Raw genomic sequence first — 20,653 nt, 5'->3', positions numbered from 1 at the left:
ATAACTAAGCTTAAGGAAAGCTTAGGTTATCTTAAAATCAAAAGATGATGGAGTTAGGAAGGATTAAAGAAAGGAAGTAGAAAAGTGAAATCTTGGAATAGAGTTCATAATAATAAATGGAAGTGGGATTTGACTTGTCATCAAGCTAATTAAGGAATAGGAAGTGTTAGAATATTTTTTAGCTAGGTCTTACGTTTCTTTCCATGTGCAGAGATTTTTTTTTTCTTTTTCGCAGGGATCTATTTGCAGGGATTACTTTCCATTTCAGACACGTATATGAAGATTGCATAAGAAGACTGTTCAACCATGTATTTATTTATTTATTTATTTATACATGCATTGTATTTTATCTTTATTTATAATTTTTATTACTACCGAAGGTCTTTCACGGAAGCTGCTTTCAACCTGGCGATGGGGGCAGCCTACTACCCTACTCCCCCTTACCCATCATATGGGAATAGGTTTTGTTGTTGTTGTTATTGTTGAAGTGTTAGAATTAGATTAAGAACATGTTGGAATTTGAGTGAGATTCTTAAATTATATATTGTGAATTGGACTTCTAAGTTTTAGAGGTATGGAATAGATAATAATTAGTTTAAGTTAGAGTATGCAAGTTAGGTATATAAAAAGAGGTGAATTATGTAGTGTTGAGGGGATTATGAAGGGATTTCGTGCTAAAAATGACATTTATGGGCTATGTGCATCGATGCACTCCTTTAAAATAAAAACATCGAATGCCATCAGTGTATCGATGCACAAGTAGGCGATGTACCCTTAAATACAACATCGAATGGGATTTATGTATCAATGCATAGATAGTGCATCGATTCACCCGTCAAGGGATGCATCGATACATGGAGTAGTGCATCGATGCATACCTTCATTAAAAGATGAAAATGGATTTTCTTTTAGCCTAAGGAATGATAGTTTAGAATATATTAATTAGTATACTGATAAGTATCAATGAATTACTATGTAGATACAGAGCCTACGCAAGCTCCAGAGCGATTGCCCAATAAGATCGATCGAGGAAAAAAACAAAGAAATATAGGTGAGTGCATATGCATAACATGATTATAGCGATATATTAAGTTCTAGACTTGTAAGAAGTCTAGATTCAATACATTGATGCATGATTCATTTCATATTGTGAAGCATGATATGAATTCATCTATATGCATTGTGTAACTATTTTAAATGGATATGTATGCAAGTTATATGAGCCATGTGATGAAGGCAAGGAAATGATATGTCTATGTGATATACTATGTAATTTCGGAAAAGCCCATGTTATGTAGATGAGAACTATAGGTATAGTTGGCATGCCAAGAGTAGAGGGTCTACGCGGTCCTTCAGGACATATATGTATTCTTTGGAACATGTGTGAGGTTTTTTGAGACACATACTTGATCCTTGGCATATGTATATGATTTTTAAGGAATTTTCTATGTGGTCCTTAGGGACAATCGTAAATGGCACTACAGTGCAATTCTACGCGGCACTTCGGTGCAATTCTACGTGGCACTTCGGTGCATTTATACGAGCCGTGGTGACAACATAGTGAACAACCTCACAGTACTCACATACCTTAGGTTCTCAGTATGGTATTATGGGCCAATAAACTTATTAATATGAATTCATGAATGTTAATGTACTATGCTTATAGGTAAGGAACATGGTGATATAAACTGCATGGTTAAGTATTTGATTTCATCTCATTCCATCTTATTATGGCATTTTCATACATTTCCTTGTGTTGTTATTATATATTGCCTCACTAAGTCGATGACTTAGCGTGTGAGTGTCCAAGAAAGTAGACGAGACTTGTTAAGCAGCCGAACAACACTACTCCTGCAACTATCAGATCAGAGGCAACTTAATCAGTAGGTCCTTTTGTTATGTAAATGAATGTTGTCATATAATCAAAGGGCCAAGTTGTGTATGCTCTGAGTATTTTGATAAACTGTATTAACATATGTATATTATTGTATTTTAATAATATAAGTTCAAATATTTTATCGTTTTTTTAAGAGTATTGTTTTGTATAGTTAATGTGACATCCTTGACTCGTATCTGGGTTGGGTATAGGTTGATGGTGTTACATTTAATGGTATCAGAGCTATGGTTTACCCGATTCTAGGCATAAACCAGAGTCTATAGAGTCTTTAAATGAAATACATGCCAACAAATAGTGAGAACTTCTGATCTGGTATAGTATGAGTATCTATTTTGCTAATAGAACAATATGTTTATTTTATTAGATGTCCGGACATAATAGCTCCCGAAGTGAAGCGGGAGAAGATAGGCCTGCTGAAAGCAATAATTCACCTGCCCTGGCCAGGCAAGGTAAAGGACATGCATCTCAAGGAGTGCCTGTACAAGACCAAGACACTTTCTTCAGGACGTTAGACGCTATTCTGACGCGTCTTAAACCTCCTGCCCCACCAATTCAAAGAATAAATGTAGCAAAAGAGTTTAGAAGTTTGGGAGCTCTTGAATTTAAGGGAAAATCTGAGGAAGGTCCCGTTACGGTGGATCTTTGGTTAACTAATTTGAAAATCATGTTGGATGGTCTCCACTGCTCTGAAGTGGAGAAGTTAGATGGAGCTGTCTCGTTATTGAGGGGTCAGGCGAGAATATGGTGGACGAACGTCACCATGAGGATGTCAAGTGACCAGTTGGTCTTTGTCTCTTTAAGTACATTGGAGATTAATTTATTCGGCAGATGAATCATGAGTTTATGAACTTGAAACAGATAAACCGCTCTGTATATGAGTATGAATGCGAGTTTAACAAGCTGAGTCGGTTTGCATCTGATCTTGTGCCTACTGAAAAAGATGCATGTGAATGGTTTATGGAGGGCTTGCGCTCTAGGCTTAAGGAAATGCTGATAGTATTAAACTTGTCCTCGTTTCAAGAGGTGATTAATCGGGAAAAGGCTCTTGAAAGGGCTCAGAATGAGAAATTCAGGGACTCAAGAGTTCAGACAGCAAAGAGGACGGGTGCTTCGTACAGCTCAGCCCACCAAAAATAGGAAGAGATTCAGGATTTCAATCACAAGTTAGATCAGAATCAGTTGCATATTCTGCTAGAGGAGCAAGTCAGGCAAGACCTAGACAGACACAGTCGGTGGGATCTGGTGCTGTGAGATTCAATTAGGGTCAAGCGAGACAATGTCAGCCTTGTGGGAAAAACTATTTTAGGGCGTGTCGGATGGCTGCTGGGACTTGTTTCCGATGCATAGATGCTGGACATTTTATCTGGGATTGTCCATTGATGGTTGGTGAACCTGCACCATCTGAGAGAGTTAGTTCTACCTCACAGAGAGGATGAGGAAGAGGCATAGGAAGGAACCAGTCTGAATCCTCTTCTCAATATGAAGTTCGGTCAACCGCATGGTATACAATTTAAAGACAAGTAAAGACCGTGATGATCCCGATATTATAGCAGGTACTTTCTAGCTGTATGATAAATTAGTATTGGTATTGATTGATCCGGGTTCTAATTATTCTTACATTACAAGTAAATTAGTAAATGAATTGAGGATCCCCTTAGAAGCCACGAGTAATGAAATTATAGTAACTAATCCTTTAGGGCATAGTGCTCGGGTGAACAAAGTCTGTAAGGGGTGTCCCATAAAGATTCAGGGAATTGAATTCCCTGCTAATCTGATGGAATTACCCTTTGACGAGTTTGAAGTGATTTTGGGAATGGATTGGTTGTTCCATTACTATGAGGATGTTAATTGCATATCAAAAAAGGTAACCCTAGAGTCCAGGTGGAATAGAAATAAGTGTGATCAGTAAAATGTTTAATCCTTTAGGAAATAATATCAGTAATGTCTGCTAAGAAGCTATTGCTACAAGGATGTCAAGGTTTTTTTTTGCAAATGTGATAGATACAAGAGTTAAAGAGAAGGGATTAGATGAGATTTCAATAGTTCGGGAATTCGCTGATGTTTTCCCTTCTGAGTTGCCAGGATTACCTCCAGATAGAGGGGTAGAATTTCAAATTGAAGTAATGTCGGGAACAGCTCCGATTGCAATGGCACCTTATCGGATAGCTCCGAAAGAATTGCAAGAGTTAAAGAATCAATTGCAAGAGTTGTTAGAGAATGGATTTATTCGACCAAGTGTGTCACCTTGGGGAGCTCTGGTGTTATTTGTTAAGAAGAAGGATGAGTCAATGCGTCTCTGCATTGATTATCGACAGCTTAATAAGGTGACCATCAAGAATAAGTATCCCCTCTCGCGCATTGATGAATTGTTTGAACAGCTAAAAGGAGCTTCGGTATTTTCAAAGATCGATCTACGTTCGGGTTATCACCAATTGAAGATTCAGGAGAAGGACATTCCAAAGACTACTTTTAGAACGAGATATGGCCATTATGAATTCATTGTAATGCCATTCGGAGTAACGAATGCACCTGCTGCTTTCATAGATCTCATGAACAGGATTTTTCAGCCTATTTGGACCAGTTTTGTTATCTTTATTGATGACATACTGGTTTACTCGAAGTCCATTAAAGAGCATAGCGCACATTTGCGAATAGTTTTGCAAATTCTCAGAGATAAGAAGCTTTATGCCAAATTGTCCAAATGTGAATTTTGGCTAAATGAAGTAATTTTCTTGGGGCATGTGATCTCTGCAGATGGGATTCGGGTGAAACCTCAAAAGTAAAAGCTATAATGGACTGGGAAGTTCCAAAGAATGTATCCGAAGTTTAGAGTTTCCTTGGACTTGCCGGTTATTATCAAAAATTCGTTAAGAATTTTTCGATGATAGTGCTGCCTTTAACGAAGCTGATGAGAAAGAATATATCGTTTGTTTGGACTTCTGAATGTCAAGAAATTTTTAAAGCTTTAAAGAGAATTCTGACAGAAACTCTTATATTGGTTCAACCAAAATCTGGTAAGAATTTTGTCGTATACAGTGACGCGTCCCATAATGGGTTGGGGTGTGTATTAATGCAAGAAGGGAAAGTGGTAACGTATGCATCGAGACAGTTGAAACCACATGAAAAGAATTACCCCACCCATGATTTAGAAATGGTTGCAGTGGTGTTCGCTCTCAAGATTTGGCGTCATTATCTATATGGAGAACGATATTACTTGTATACGGATCATAAGAGCTTGAAATACCTGATGGCTCGAGCTTAATTTGAGACAAAGGATATGGGTTGAGTTTTTGAGAGATTATGATATAATAATTGACTATTATCCCGAAAGGCTAACGTGATAGCAGATGCGTTGAGTAGAAAAACGTTTACAGCTTTACGAGCTATGGATGCAAGGTTATCTTTGATTGGAGACAGTGGTCTATGTGCAGAGTTAAAATTTAAACCATCATGATTACACCGAATAGGATAATTGCAAAGTCAAGATGAAATATGTTTGAAAAGAATAGAGCAAGTAAAGAATAAAGAAATTAAGGATTTTGAGGTGAAGTCTAATGGGAAAATTGTATTATAAAGAAAGAATTGTGATACCAGACGATGAAGAGTTGAAGAAAGATTTATTGACAGAGGCTCATTGCAGTCCATTGATAATGCACCCGGGTGGAACCAAGATGTATATAGATTTAAAAGATCGGTATTGGTGGCCAGGGATGAAACGAAGCATTACTGAATTTGTGTCCAAGTGCTTAACATGTCAGCATGTCAAAGCTGAACATCAAGTTCCATCTGGATTATTGGAAACACTTTCCATTCCACAATGGAATTGGGAAAATGTAACGATGGATTTTGTTTCGGGGTTACCCCTGACTTGAAAAAAAAGAGATTCGATCTGGGTAATTGTTGATCGATTGACCAAGTTAGCACATTTTCTTCCTGTCAGAACAGATTTCTCTATGGAAAAGTATTAGGAGCTGTATATTAGAGAAATTATTAGATTGCATGGAGTGTCTGTTTCTATAATTTCTGATCGAGATCCTTGATTCACCTCGAGATTCTAAAAATCCTTGCATGGAGCGTTGGGGACTCACTTAAACTTTAGTACCGCCTTTCACCCTCAGACAGACGGACAATCAGAAAGAACAATTCAAATATTGGAAGATATGTTACGAGCATGTGTCATTGAGTTTAAAGGTTCGTGGGAGAAATACTTACCACTGGCAGAGTTCGCTTACAACAATAGTTATCAGTCCAGTATTAAAATGGCACCCTATAAGGCGTTAAATGGGAGGAAATGGCATACGCCATTAAACTGGTATGAGCTCAAAGATCGAAATGTACTCTGTCCAGATTTGATTCAAGATATGGAAGAGAAAGTTCGGGGAAATTCAACATAACCTAAAAGTGGCATTTGATCGGCAAAAGTCTTATTCTGACCTTAAAAGAAAGTAGATTGAATTTGAAGTTGGGGATAAAGTGTTTTTGAAGGTATCACCATGGAAAAAAGTATTACGATTTGGTCGGAAAGGAAAGCTAAGTCCTAGATTCATCGGGCCATATGAAGTTGTTAAAAGAATAGGACCAGTGGCATATCAGTTATCTTTGTCACCAGAAATGGAAAAAACCATAATATTTTCCATGTGTCCATGTTACGAAGATATAGGTCCGATCCCTATCACATTGTTGCACCAGAACAAGTAGAAGTTCAATCTGATTTGACCTATGAAGAGGAACCAATACAAATATTGGCTCACAAAGTTAAGCAATTGAGAAATAAAATGGTTTCGTTGGTCAAAGTTCTTTGGAGAAATCACAAGTTAGAAGAAGCCACGTGGGAACGTGAAGAAGATATGCGACTTCAATATCCTCATCTGTTCGTACAATGAAAATTTGACGACAAATTTTTCTTAGGGGAGAGAGATTTGTAACATCCTCCATACCGAGTTAGTGATCAAATTATGAGATTTAAAAATTTAATTACCAAATTGGATAAATTAAAAAATTCAAAGAATTGATTGAAATGTTTTGTGTAGGAGCAATTAGCAAAGAATTAGGAACTAAAGGGGTAAATAAGTCTTTTAATAAGGGAAACAATTAAATATTACTTTTGAAGGGATATTTTAATACTCACGTGGAAGACAATTGGGGAAAACCAAAGTTCCAGATTTCTCTTCTTCTTCATTCTTCTTCTCCACCGTGAAGCCAAGCTAAAGGTGAGTTTTCTTGTTGATCAAATTCTTGATGAATTTAATGTTTCTTATTTATCATTAGATGATAACTAAGCTTAAGGAAAGCTTAGGTTATCTTAAAATAAAAAGATGATGGAGTTAGGAAGTATTAAAGAAAGGAAGTAGAAAAGTGAAATCTTGGAATATAGTTCATAATAAGAATTGGAAGTGGGATTTGACTTGTCATCAAGCTAATTAAGGAATAGAAAGTGTTAGAATTAGATTAAGAACATGTTGGAATTTGAGTGAGATTCTTAAATTCTATATGGAGAATTAGATTTCTAAGTTTTAGAGGTATGGAATGGATAATAATTAGTTTAAGTAAGAGTATGCAAGTTAGGGATATAAAAGGAGTTGAATTATGTAATGTTGAGGGGGATTATGAAGGGATTTCGTGCTAAAAATGACATTTCTGGGCTATGTGCATCGATGCACATTCAATGTGTACCGATGCATCAAGGATAAAATCCAAGAAATTGTTCAATGTATATCGATGCACATGAAGTGCATTGATGCACTCCTTTAAAATAAAAACATTGAATGCCATCAGTGTAGTATCGATCCACAAGTAGTGCATCGATGCACCCCTTAAATACAAACATCGAATTGGATTTATGTATCGATGCATAGATAGTGCATCGATGCACCCGTCAAGGGATGCATCGATACATGGTGTAGTGCATCGATGCATACCTTCATTAAAAGATGAAAATGGCTTTTCTTTTAGCCTAACGAATAATAGTTTAGAATATATTAATTAGTATACTGATAAGTATCAATGAATTACTATGTAGATACAGAGCCTACACAAGTTCTAAAGCGATTGCCCAATAACATCGATCGAGGAAAAAACAAAGAAATATAGGTGAGTGCATATACATAACATGATTATAGCGATATATTCAGTTCTAGACTTGTGAGAAGTCTAGATTCAATACATTGATGCATGATTCATTTCATATTGTGAAGCATGATATGAATTCATACTATGTGCATTGTGTAACATGTTTTAAATGGATATGTATGCAAAGTTATATGAGTCATGTGATGAAGGTAAGGAAATGATATGTCTAAGTGATATACTATGTAATTTGGGAAAATCCCATGTTATGTAGATGAGAACTATAGGTATAGTTGGCATGCCAAGAGTAGAGGGTCTATGCGGCCCTTCGGGATATATATGTATTCTTCGGAACATGTGTGAGGTCTTTTGAGACACATACTTGATCATTGGCATATGTATATGATTCTTAAGGAATTTTCTACGTGGTCCTTAGGGACAATCTTATATGGCACTACGGTGCAATTCTACGCGACACTTCGGTGCACTTCTATGCGGCACTTCGGTGCAATTCTACGTGGCACTTCGGTGTATTTATACGAGCTGTAGTGACAAACATAGTCCACAACCTCACAGTACTCACATACCTTAGGTTCTCAGTATGGTATCATGGGCCAATAAACTTATTAATACGAATTCATGAATGTTAATGTACTATTCTTATAGGTAAGGAACATTGTGATATAAACTGCATGGTTAAGTATTTGATTTCATCTCATTCCATCTTATTATGGCATTTTCATTACATTTCCTTGTTGTTATTATTATTATATTACCTTACTAAGTCGATGACTTAGCGTGTGAGTGTTTCACATATAGGATCCGAGAAAGTAGACGAGACAAGTTAAGCAGTTGGACAACACTACTCCTGCAACTATCAGATCAGAGGCAACTTAATCAGTAGGTCATTTTGTTATGTAAATGAATGTTGGCATGTAATCAAAGGGTCAAGTTGTGTATGCTCTAAGTATTTTGATAAACTTGCATTAACATATGTATATTATTGTATTTTAATAATATAAGTTCAAATGTTTTATCGTTTTTTTAAAGAGTATTGTTTTGTATAGTCAATGTGACATCCTGGACTCGTATCCGGGTCGGGTATGGGTTGAGGATGTGACATGAAGGCCACGCACCAACGTGGTTACCAACCGGCCAAAATTTTCAGCCGAAAAAACACAAGAACCGAACAACAACCCACGCGAACTCAATAGGTCAAATTTCCAGCAAAAATTCCATCATTTTAGGGACCACAACGGCCGAATCCAAGGCTATAAAAGCCTCTGACGAAGCGTCGAAAGAGACATAAAAAAAACACAACGAAAGGAAAAAATATCACATACCCAAACCGAATCAAGCATAAAAATATTAAGAACACAAAAAAAAACATCAAAGTATCCAACATCAAAAATGATCTCGCATACAAAAGAAAGGAGCGGTCTCGGTAGTCCTCGAAGGGAGGAATAGTCGTCGGGATTTAAAATCGTCGTCGAAAAAGATAAAGGTCGAAACTTTGAACGTAGATCTACGTCGATTTGAGGGGATTTTAGGAGTTTGGGATTTGGTTTCGGGTTCACATAGTTGAGGGCTTTCGAAAGAGGTAAGTCATTAGGTTTCCGGCCACCGGAGGCGGTGACCAGCGCGACAGCTGGCGGCGGCGAGGCTCCATCGGACGGTTGGTTTGGTTGAGAGCATTTTTTAGAGAGATTTTTTAGTAATGGTTGAAATGAATATTTTTTGTGATTTATGGGCTATTTATAGGGAGGACCTTTGTGTAAATACTAAAATTTTATATTATTGTCGTAATCTCTGTTATTTTGATGCGTAATTTATTTTGGTCACATGTTGTAAATTTGACCTTTAATTTTGAATTAATTTAATTTAATCCCTATTTATATTTTCTTATATTTATGCAATTAAACCCCCTAACTTTTTATTTTTTTCCTTGCAGTTTTCAATTAACATCAATTTGAACCTTGACTTTTAATTCTTTTCAATTTAATCCTTTTTAATTTGATTTTTCTTTTAATTCTTTTACTTATTTAATATTTTTTATTTTATTATATTTTATTATTCAAATTTATTTTTGACCTTTTTTAGGATAATTTTAATCGAATCAAAGGTAAGAAATTCATATCAAATTTTAATTTTTAATTTAACTTTTAATTTTCGCAATTAAGACAACCGTGAAATTAAATTGGTACCGAAAGGGCAGTACAAGGGTATTAATCCTTCCTTAACTGTAATTGACTCCCAAACCCGATATAATTCTTGTAAAATGTAGATCAGTAAAATGGTCAATTATGGTATCCAGTCAACCTAATGATCGGTGGTGACTCTAACACATTTATTTAAGTCGAAGTCCAATTCTAGATCCACCCGAAAGACGGTCTCAACAATAGTTTTAATTGTTATACCGTAAACTCGTCGAGGAATTTTGACATTCCGTCAACATAATCACTAAGCACATTTACCAAAAGAATTATTCAAAAATTCTTCAGAAATGTCAGACCACTCCAATAATTACTCTAACAAGATGGTCATTCGGAATTTCTCTTCATAATCTTCTTATGTGACTTTTACAAGTAAATTTAATGACTGATAGATGAATATGTACGAACTGACAACCTAAATTATTATAACCCTAAGTTTGACATCAAACATTCTACTATCAGTGTATTTATATTTTGGGTATGACCGAAAAAAAGATTTTTCTTCCCTCTAGAATCATTTCATCCTCTTCGAAAAAGCTTTCTCCATCATTCTTTAATAAAAAGCGTCGACTAATAGATATTTCTTATCAGTCACGACTCTCCACCTGAACTAAAAAGAGTGAGTCATTCACGATCGATAAGTTAAACTTGTTCTCATCATGAATTTGTGATGTTAGTGTAGATTACTTTTAATTTTTAAATATCATTCAAAGATGAGTCCTCAAAACCAGAACGACTAGAGTCAAAACGATCAAACCGACTGCAATAACAGTCCAATGATCAAACACATTAAGTTGATCCAACTCGTGAAACCGACCAAGTTGACCAAAATGATGACATCAGGCTCCTTCTTCCTCCTCCACAGAATCTTATCAACCTTTCTTTTTCTCAAAATCCCATCCATTCGTCAACAACGGAACGCCCATGACCCTCTCTATTTCAGATATCATTAGGCTTATCACGGCACGTATAACCAGACTGACCAACATACCGGCCAAAACTACCTATACCTTAATGCTCGAAAAACTAACATATTCAAAACCTCCAAAACGAGGTACAAAACTTACATGTACAATTTCAAACCTCCCAAGCGGCCCACATACTATTACAACATGAGTCTATATTTAAGCCCTTTCAACAGTTGTTGATCTCCCATCACTAGGGAGCCAAACGACGAGGAGAGGAGAAAGAGAGAGCCTTAAATACCGACGATTGTCACCAGCTGGAATAATCTTCTCGGAGGGATGACAATGAAAATGTTCCCTTATTTGTCGATCATAGCCAAGAAGAATAGAAAAGATAGATGAAGATTAACGAAAGCATGTCTATGATCTCAAGGCCTCAACAACTCTGGAACCTAATGGTTCATGGTGGAACGCAACCCTCTAATTCCCCATGTGTTAAATACTTCTTATTCTCAAATTTAAGTCGCCCAAAAAATTCATAAAATTGTTAAAATAGATATGCGATTAAATAAATAATTTTTTTCTTCTCTTTTTAATTTGGATTACTAGTTGCGGGCTCATGAGAAGTAATATGCCCAGATGTAGATCCAAAAGTACCCAACCACCAAAAATTGTGATTAGGGGTGATTATCGAGTGAGTCGATCGCGAGTTGGGCAGTGCTTGACTTGTGTTCGTTAAAAAATTTTGTTACTAAACTCGTCTCGGTGCTCGTTAAGCTCGTTAAAATTTTGCTCGACTCGTCCTTGTTAAGAAAATTTGTTGCTCGACCCATCTCTCGTTAAACTCATTAAGTTCGTTGTTCGCTAAGCTCGCCAAAAATTTTATTTTATTTTTTAACTATAATTAAAATATACTAATAATATATAGAAGTTAATATAAAGATAAATTAATAAATTTAACTAAAAATTTATCAAGCGTGTATGAAACAAATTTAAAGTCTGAACACTAGAATAAAAATACATAAATACATTAAAATAATAATTAGTGTTGATATTTGTGTGTAGAAAAATAATAATTATTAATTAATAATTTAAATATTTATAATTATTTATTAGAAAATTAATAGATTAGTAATTTATTGTAACGCCCCAACCCGTATCCAACCCGAATACTGAGTCAAAGTGCCACATTGACTTTTCAAATCTATAACTTTTAACAAACACTTGACAATTAAAAAAATATTTTGAACAATAGAATATTTTGATTAAAGATAAAGAGTACACTTCCAAATTTAACTGACAAAGTATAATTCATCATTTACATAAACACTATAAAATTTACAATTACAAAAACTGATCAGAGTATTTTCATTTAAATCAGGGATACATGCCAACAAAATGTATAAATTTAATAACCTACTATCTCAAATGTTTTTGATTTGATCTTCACTGCTTATGTTGTCCTCTCCTAATCTTCACTCTTCTGATCCCTTTGAACCTACGTGAGAAACAATCCACACGCTAAGTCTTTGACTTAATGAGGCAATGAGTAGCATAAAACATTTAAAACCATCTTTTCCATTTAATATATAAAACCTTTCCTAATAGAATGAAATTTGGTTTCTAAAACTTCATTAACTCATTCTTTATTCAGCTTATAACATTATTCACTTAGCCCAATGTATAACACTAAGAATTTAGGATATCTGAGTACACTGAGGTTCTGCACAATTGTTGTCACCACAGCTCATATAATTTACAATGAAGCGCCACGTAGAATTTGTCCCGAAGGATCGCGTAGAATTTATCCCGAAGGACCATATAGAAATATCCCGAAGTATCACATAGATTGTCCCGAAGGACCGTGTAGAACCCTCGACTCTTGGAATGCCAACTATACCCCTAATTCTCACATATACACCTTGGGCTTTCATTTATAATTATTTTAAGTTTCACCATTAAAAGTGTATCTTATTTGCATATAGAACATTATCGTAGATCATTTACATATAGGCATTTCGCATTCACATATCACATATTCATTCAACACAATTACCCATAAAACTTAATTTAACATATAATTGAATAAAACATCATAAAATATTGCATAAAAGAATTGAAAATAGTTTTCGATCGAAAAATTTGAAGTTGGCTTATCGCAAGCCGTCCTCAAATCCAATATAAAACAATTTGATTGCACTCACCTTTGCCTCACTAAAGTCCTTTACTCTTATGTTCAAAACTTGTAATATCGAGTTATCCGAAGGTTGATTTTGATCACAATCTACACAAAACAATCGAAAATAAATATCGAACCACTTATCCTAAATCATAAAAACTTAATCTACAAGAAACACTAAATCTCTCATTTCATACTTAGTAGTATCGGTACTCCATCTACAGTACTGATACTTCTCTTTGTTGGTATCGATACCCCCCTTTGGTACCGATAACATTTCTACATACTGGAATTTTAGCTTCAAAATGGTATCGATACCTTACTCTTGGTATCGATACTCCCCTTACAGTATCGGTACCCCAACAATCAGTACCGATACCGATCCTTGATTTTCAATTGTTTAAGCCTTGAAGTATCGATAATGTTATTATAGTACCGATACTCTTGCTCAGATTTTCAATTCTTCCACTTCAAATTTAAACCCAAAAATCATCTAAATATTTTACTTTTAACTCTAATCATTTCCTCAAACTCACTAATACTCATACTAATCACTTATCTTCACTAATCCTCTTATGACATCCAAATTTCTCAATAATATCCTTGAAACTAAAAGTCATATCATTCATCAAACATGTTATTATTTATTTCTAACACCTCAAATCCCTTAGCTAGGATTTTAACAAGTCAATTCTACCTTTAGAATTCATTAATTAACCAATTTACAAATTTTCACCTCAAAGCCCATATTATTCAATCCCTGATAATTCCTTATTAACTTAGTTTTCTTCATTTCCAAGCTTCCTTAATCTTCTCTACCTTTTATAGCTTCAATATAAACCCAAAAATTAAAGAAATCAATAACTTAATATTATTTACCTTAAGCCAAGAAGTCATGAGCCAAAGAAGAAGAAGAGAAATTAACTAATCTTTCAGATAACTCTCATCCTCCCTTATCCACTTAATAACTTAAAATAAAATGGATATAAAATCCATATACTTAAAAAGACCATCTTTTCGTTATTCTCTTCCTTCTTTGCAATCAACTCCTAACACAAAATATTCAACCATTAGTCCTTGAACTTATCACTTTTTCCAATTACAGTACTAAACTTTAAATTTCTTACATTTTGATCTTCAACCCAATGTTTGGGGTATTATAATTCTCCCCCTAAATAAAATTCGCCCTCAAATTTTCACTGAACAAAGAGATGAGGAAACTACCGTTTCATGTCCTCTTTACGTTCCTAAGTTGCCTATTCTACTTTATGATTTCTCCATAACACTTTAACCAATGAAATCCTCTTACTCCTCAGCTTCTTGACTTCCTGAGCCAAAATTTGTACTGGTTCTTCCTTATAGGTCAAATCATCTTGGACTTCTATTATATCGGACGCTAAGATATGCGAAGGATCTGATCTATATCTCCAGAGCATCGATACATGAAAGACATTGAATCTCCTCTAGTTCTAGAGGCAAAGCCAACTTATATGCTACAGGTCCAACCCGCTTTAAAACTTCATAAGGTCATAAATCTAGGACTAAACTTTCCTTTACGCCCAAAACGAATACTCTATTCTAAGGCGATACTTTGAGGAAAACTTTGTCGCCTTATTTAAATTCAATTTCTTTTCTCTTCAAATTTGCATATGACTTTTTCCTATCTGATGCCACTTTAAGGTTATGTTGTAATACTTTCTTTTCTTTTAATAAATCAGGATCATGAACCTCTCTATCCTTCAATTCATACCAATTAAGAGGCGTTCTACACTTCCTTCCATATAACGCTTCATATGGTGCCATCTTAATACTTGCTTGATAACTATTATAATATGAAAACTCCGCAAGCGGTAAATACTTTTCCCATGATCCATGAAAATCAATTGCATATGCTCTTAACATATCTTCCAGCACTTGAATCGTCGTTCTGATTGACCATTGGTTTTGAAGGTGAAAGGAAGTACTAAAGTTCAATCGAGTACCCAAAGCTCCATGCAAAGATTTCCAAAATCTTGAAGTAAATTTTGAATCCCTATTAGATACTATTGAGACTGGCACTCCATGCAATCAAACTATCTCCTTAAGATATAAAGTTGCATACTTATCCATCGAATAATCCGTTCGAACCAGAAGTAAATGAGTGGTCTTAGTCAATCTATCTACAACAACCCATATTGAATCCTTCTTGCCAGGTGTCAAAGGTAATCCAGTTACCAAATCCATCGTAACTCTTTCCAACTTCCATTGAGGAATATAAATCGGTTGCAAAAGTCCCGAAGGCACCTGATGCTCAGTTTCACTTATTGATAAGTAAGACACTTTGACACAAACTCTATCACGGTTCTTTTCATGTATGGCCACCAAAAACGCTCTTTCAGATCTTGGTACATCTTGTTTCCCCCTGGATGCATAGTTAGTGGACTGCAATGTGCTTCAGAAATTATATCTCACCTTAACTCCTCATCATTAGGAATACAAACTCGATCTTTCTGATTGACCATTGGTTTTGAAGGTGAAAGAAGTACTAAAGTTCATCGAGTACCCAAAGCTCCATGCAAAGATTTCCAAAATCTTGAAGTAAATTTTGAATCCCTATTAGATACTATTGAGACTGGCACTCCATGCAATCAAACTATCTCCTTAAGATATAAAGTTGCATACTTATCCATCGAATAATCCGTTCAAACCAGAAGTAAATGAGTGGTCTTAGTCAATCTATCTACAACAACCCATATTGAATCCTTCTTGCCAGGTGTCAAAGGTAATCCAATTACCAAATCCATCGTAACTCTTTCCAACTTCCATTGAGGAATATAAATCGGTTGCAAAAGTCCCGAAGGCACCTGATGCTCAGTTTTCACTTATTGATAAGTAAGACACTTTGACACAAACTCTATCACGGTTCTTTTCATGTATGGCCACCAAAAACGCTCTTTCAGATCTTGGTACATCTTGTTTCCCCCTGGATGCATAGTTAGTGGACTGCAATGTGCTTCAGAAATTATATCTCACCTTAACTCCTCATCATTAGGAATACAAACTCGATCTCTGAAATATAGACATCCATTTGACTTAACTTCAAAGTCCGAGATTTCATCCTTCTGAATTTACTTGAACCAAACTAAACATTTATCATCATTCTTTTATAAATCCTGTATCCGCTTCAATAATAACGGACTTAACTTCAATTCAGCCAGCAAAGTACCATTACTTTTCAACACAAATCGAGCATTTAAAGCATGTAAAGCAGTAAAAGTCTTTCGACTCATAGTATCCATTACAATATTAGCTTTCCCGGGATAATAATCTATGATTGCATCATAATCCTTATATAGCTCTATACACCTTCTTTTCTTTAAGTTAAGCTCCTTTTGAGTTAACAAATACTTCAAACTTTTATGATCAGTAAAGATGAAACATTGCTCACCATATAAATAGTGGTGCCAAATCTTCAGTGCAAAGACTACTGCTACTAATTCTAGATCATGAGTCAGATAACTCTTCTCATGAGGCTTAAGTTATCTAGAAGGGTAAGTAATCACATTTCCATCTTGCATTAAAACACATCCCAAACCATTTAGAGAAGCATCACTATAAATGGTAAATTCTTTGCCCGATTCTAGTTGCACTAGCACCAGAGCCTCTGTAAGAATCTTCTTTAAAGTTTCGAAGCTCATTTGACACTGATCTTTCCATGATAAAATCACATCTTTCCTTAACAACTTGGTTAAAGGGGAGGAAATCATCGAAAAGTCCTTTACAAACCATCGATAATATCCCGCTAAACTCAAGAAACTTTGCACTTCTGAAACATTTCTTGGAACTTCCCAATCTAGGATAACTTTTATTTTCAAGGGATCTACCCAAATCTCATCTGCAAAAATCACATGTCCTAAGAAAGCCAATTCTGATAGCCAAAACTCACACTTAGAAAGCTTAGCATACAACTTCTTGTCACGCAACATCTGAAGAATCACACGAAGATGAGCCTTATGATCCTCCGTAGACTTTGAATATACTAGAATATCACCAATAAAACTACCACAAACTGATCGAGATAGGATTGAAAAACTCTATTCATCCGATCCATAAACGTTTCAGGTGCACTTGTCAATCCAAATGGCATTACTACAAATTCATAATGGCCATATCGAGTCCTAAATGACGTTTTTGGAATATCATTATCTTGTATCTTCAATTGATGATAACCTGAGCGTAAATCGATTTCAGAGAACACCACAGTTCCTTTAAGTTGATCAAATAAATCATCGATTCTAGGGAGAGGATATTTGTTATTAATGGTCACCTTGTTGAGATGTCGATAATTAATACAGAGGCACATCGACCCATCATTCTTCTTTACGAATAATACCAGCGCACCCCACGGTGACACACTGGGCCTGATAAGTCCTTTGTTCAAAAGCTCTTGTAACTGAACTTTTAACTCTTTTAGTTCCCTCGGAGCCAGCCTGTAGGGGTCATGGAAATAGGTGTTATTCCTTACATAACTTCAATTTGAAATTCTACCTCCCTATCTGGAGGTAACCTTGATAATTCCTCCGGGAATACTTCGGGAAATTCTTGAACAATGGGAATATTTTCCAATTTTCTATCCTTAACTCGAGCATCAATTACATTTGCAATAAAAGTTGGACATCCTTGCAACATCAATTTCTTGGCTGACATTACGGATATTACATTTGCTAAAGGATTGAATCTTTCACTAATTACCATCACTTCATATCCCTCAGAACTTGTCAAAATTACTCGCTTCAAACGATAATCAACATTGGCATAATAGCAATATAACCAGTTCATCCCCCAAAATGATCTCAAACTCATCAAAGGGTAATTCCATTAGATTAGCAGGGAATTCAATTCCCTGAATCTTTATGGGATTCCCTTGACACAACTGATTTACCCAAGCACTCTTCCCCAATGTGTTAGACACTATCATATCATTGCTTATAGCTTCTATGGAAGTTTCAGTTCTTTCACTAATTTACTACAGATATAAGAATAGGTTGATCTTGGGTCAATCAAAACCAAAATAGGTTTATCACATAACTGAAAAGTACCTGCAATGATCTCCGAATCATCGCGATCTTCACTAGTCTTAAGGTTGTGTACCTGAGCAGTTGAACAAATTTTAGGTTGACTAGTTGACTCAGACTGATTCCTCTCTTTGCCTCGTCCTTTTCCTCTCTGAGATACAGCAACAGATCTCTCGGGTGATACAGTTTCTCTAGTATTTAATGGGTAGTCCCAGATAAAATGTCCCATTTCTCCACACCAAAAAGATGCTCCAAAAGCCACTCTACAAATACCACAATGGTGTTTGCCACAATGCTAACATTGACTTGCTCTTCCTGCTCCTAATTCTACCGATTGATTATATCTAGCTCTACTCGGATTGGATCCTCTATCTGAGGATGCAGCTGACTCAGATCTTGCTTGGGTTCGAAAACTCAAACCTCAGTTTTTCTTTGATTGCGACGCACTTGACGAGGCACCAGTTCTCTTGTTCCACTAGATCTTTTGTTCCCTGAATCTTTCATTCTGAGCTCGCTCCAAATCTTTAGCTCTATTCAACACATCTTGAAACGTGGAAAGATTTAACGCTAACATTAATTCTTTTAATCTAGGGCGTAACCCTTCCACAAACCAGTAACAATAATCCTTTTCTGTTGGAACCAATCCGAGGCAAATTGACTTAGCTTATTAAATTCACACTCGTACTCATACACCGTACGATTCTCTTGTTTCAAGCTCATGAACTCTTATTTCATCTGGCGAATAAATTGATCTCCAATATACTTATTTTTAAACTCCACTAGGAAAAATGGCCATGTTAACTGATCCCTCGTAGCTCTCATCGACACATTTGTCCACCATATCCGAGCTTGTCCTTTTAGTACCGATATAACTCCATCTAATTTCTCCACTTCAGAACAATGGAGACCCTCCAACATGATCTTTATATCATTCAACCAAAGATCTTCAGCCACATGGTCTTCATCAGCTTCACCTTTGAACTCCGATGCTCCTAATCCTTTCAATTCTTTGGCCATATTCATCTTAGGGGTTGAAGAAGCAGAAGGTTGGAAACACGTTAGAATAGCGTCCAACGTTCTGAAAAAACTCCCTAATCATGCATAGAGACCCCTTGAGACGCATGTTCTTCACCTTGCCTAACTGGGGCAGGCGAATTACTACTTCCTTCATGACCTTCTCCCGCTTTACTTCGGAAGCCCTCCAAATCCGACATCTAATAAGAGGGAATTAATATTCTATCAGTGAGGATAACATAATAACTACCTTATCAGATCAGAACATTTTTCTTCTAGTTGACATGTACACTATTTTAAAACAAAAATACTTCATTTGAACTTAAAATCAATTAAACCATAGCTCTGATACCAATAAATGTAACGCCCCAACCCGTATTCGACCCGAATACGGAGTCAAAGTGCCACATTGACTTTTCAAATCTATAACTTTTAACAAACACTTGACAATTAAAAAAAATTCCTTTTGAATATTAGAAAATTTTGATTAAAAATAAAGAGCACACTTACAAATTTAACTGACAATGTATAATTCATCATTTACATAAACACTATAAAATTTACAATTACAAAAATTGATCAGAGCATTTCCAGTTAAACCAGGGATACATGCCAACAAAATGTATAAATTTAATAACCTATTATCTCAAATGTTTCTGATCTGATCTTCACTGCTTATGTTGTCATTTCCTAATCGTCACTCTTCTAATCCCTTTGAACCTACGTGGGAAACAATCCACACGCCAAGTCTTTGAATTAGTGAGGCAATAAGTAGCATAAAACATTTAAAAACATCTTTTTCATTTAATATATAAAACCTTTCCTAATTAAATGAAATTTGATTTCTAAAACTTCATTAACTCATTCTTTATTCAGCTTATAACTTTATTCATTTAACCCAATGTATAACACTGAGAATTTAGGATATTTGAGTACATTGAGGTTGTGCACAATTGATGTCACCACAACTCATATAATTTGTACCGAAATGCCACGTATAATTTGTACCGAAATACCACATAGAATTTATCCCGAAGGACCACGTAGAAATATCCCGAAGGATCACATAGATTGTTCTGAAGGACCGCGTAGAACCCTCGACTCTTGGCATGCCAACTATACTCCTAATTCTCACATATACACCTTGAGCTTTCATTTATAATTATTTTAAGTTTCACCATTAAAAGTGTATCTTATTTGCATATACATTCTCGTAGATCATTTACATATAGGCATTTCACATATAACATATTCATTTAACGAAAAAAAATTAGCTGATCCTATTCCCATATATAATAGGGTAAGGGAGAGATAGGATATTAGGC

At 35.5% G+C, this 20,653-nt stretch overlaps 1 protein-coding gene across 1 annotated transcript; it reads right to left on the bottom strand.

Annotated features, from left to right (window-relative positions):
• Nucleotides 1–15,327: 15,327 nt before the first annotated feature.
• On the bottom strand, nt 15,328–15,761 carry LOC120173575. Its single transcript, XM_039180691.1, has 2 exons — nt 15,712–15,761; nt 15,328–15,661 (listed from the first exon to the last, which is right to left on the bottom strand). The coding sequence occupies exons 1-2, from the start codon at nt 15,759–15,761 to the stop codon at nt 15,328–15,330; spliced, it is 384 nt and encodes a 127-aa protein (XP_039036622.1).
• Nucleotides 15,762–20,653: the final 4,892 nt, after the last annotated feature.

This window comes from Hibiscus syriacus, unplaced genomic scaffold, assembly GCF_006381635.1.
Source record: "Hibiscus syriacus cultivar Baekdansim isolate YM2019G1 unplaced genomic scaffold, ASM638163v2 tig00111959_pilon, whole genome shotgun sequence".
NCBI lineage: Eukaryota > Viridiplantae > Streptophyta > Magnoliopsida > Malvales > Malvaceae > Hibiscus > Hibiscus syriacus.
The sequence above is the reverse complement of the archived record's forward strand: the minus strand, read 5'-3'. Positions and strand labels throughout refer to the sequence as shown.

Bases quoted from the DNA above. Each gene is read 5' to 3' on its own strand.
- LOC120173575 (XM_039180691.1), bottom strand. From the start codon at position 15,761: ATGGTCAATCAGAAAGATCGAGTTTGTATTCCTAATGATGAGGAGTTA. The intron at 15,662-15,711 runs GTGAGATATAAT...CTATGCATCCAG, and splicing joins CCTAATGATGAGGAGTTAAG to GGGGAAACAAGATGTACCAA.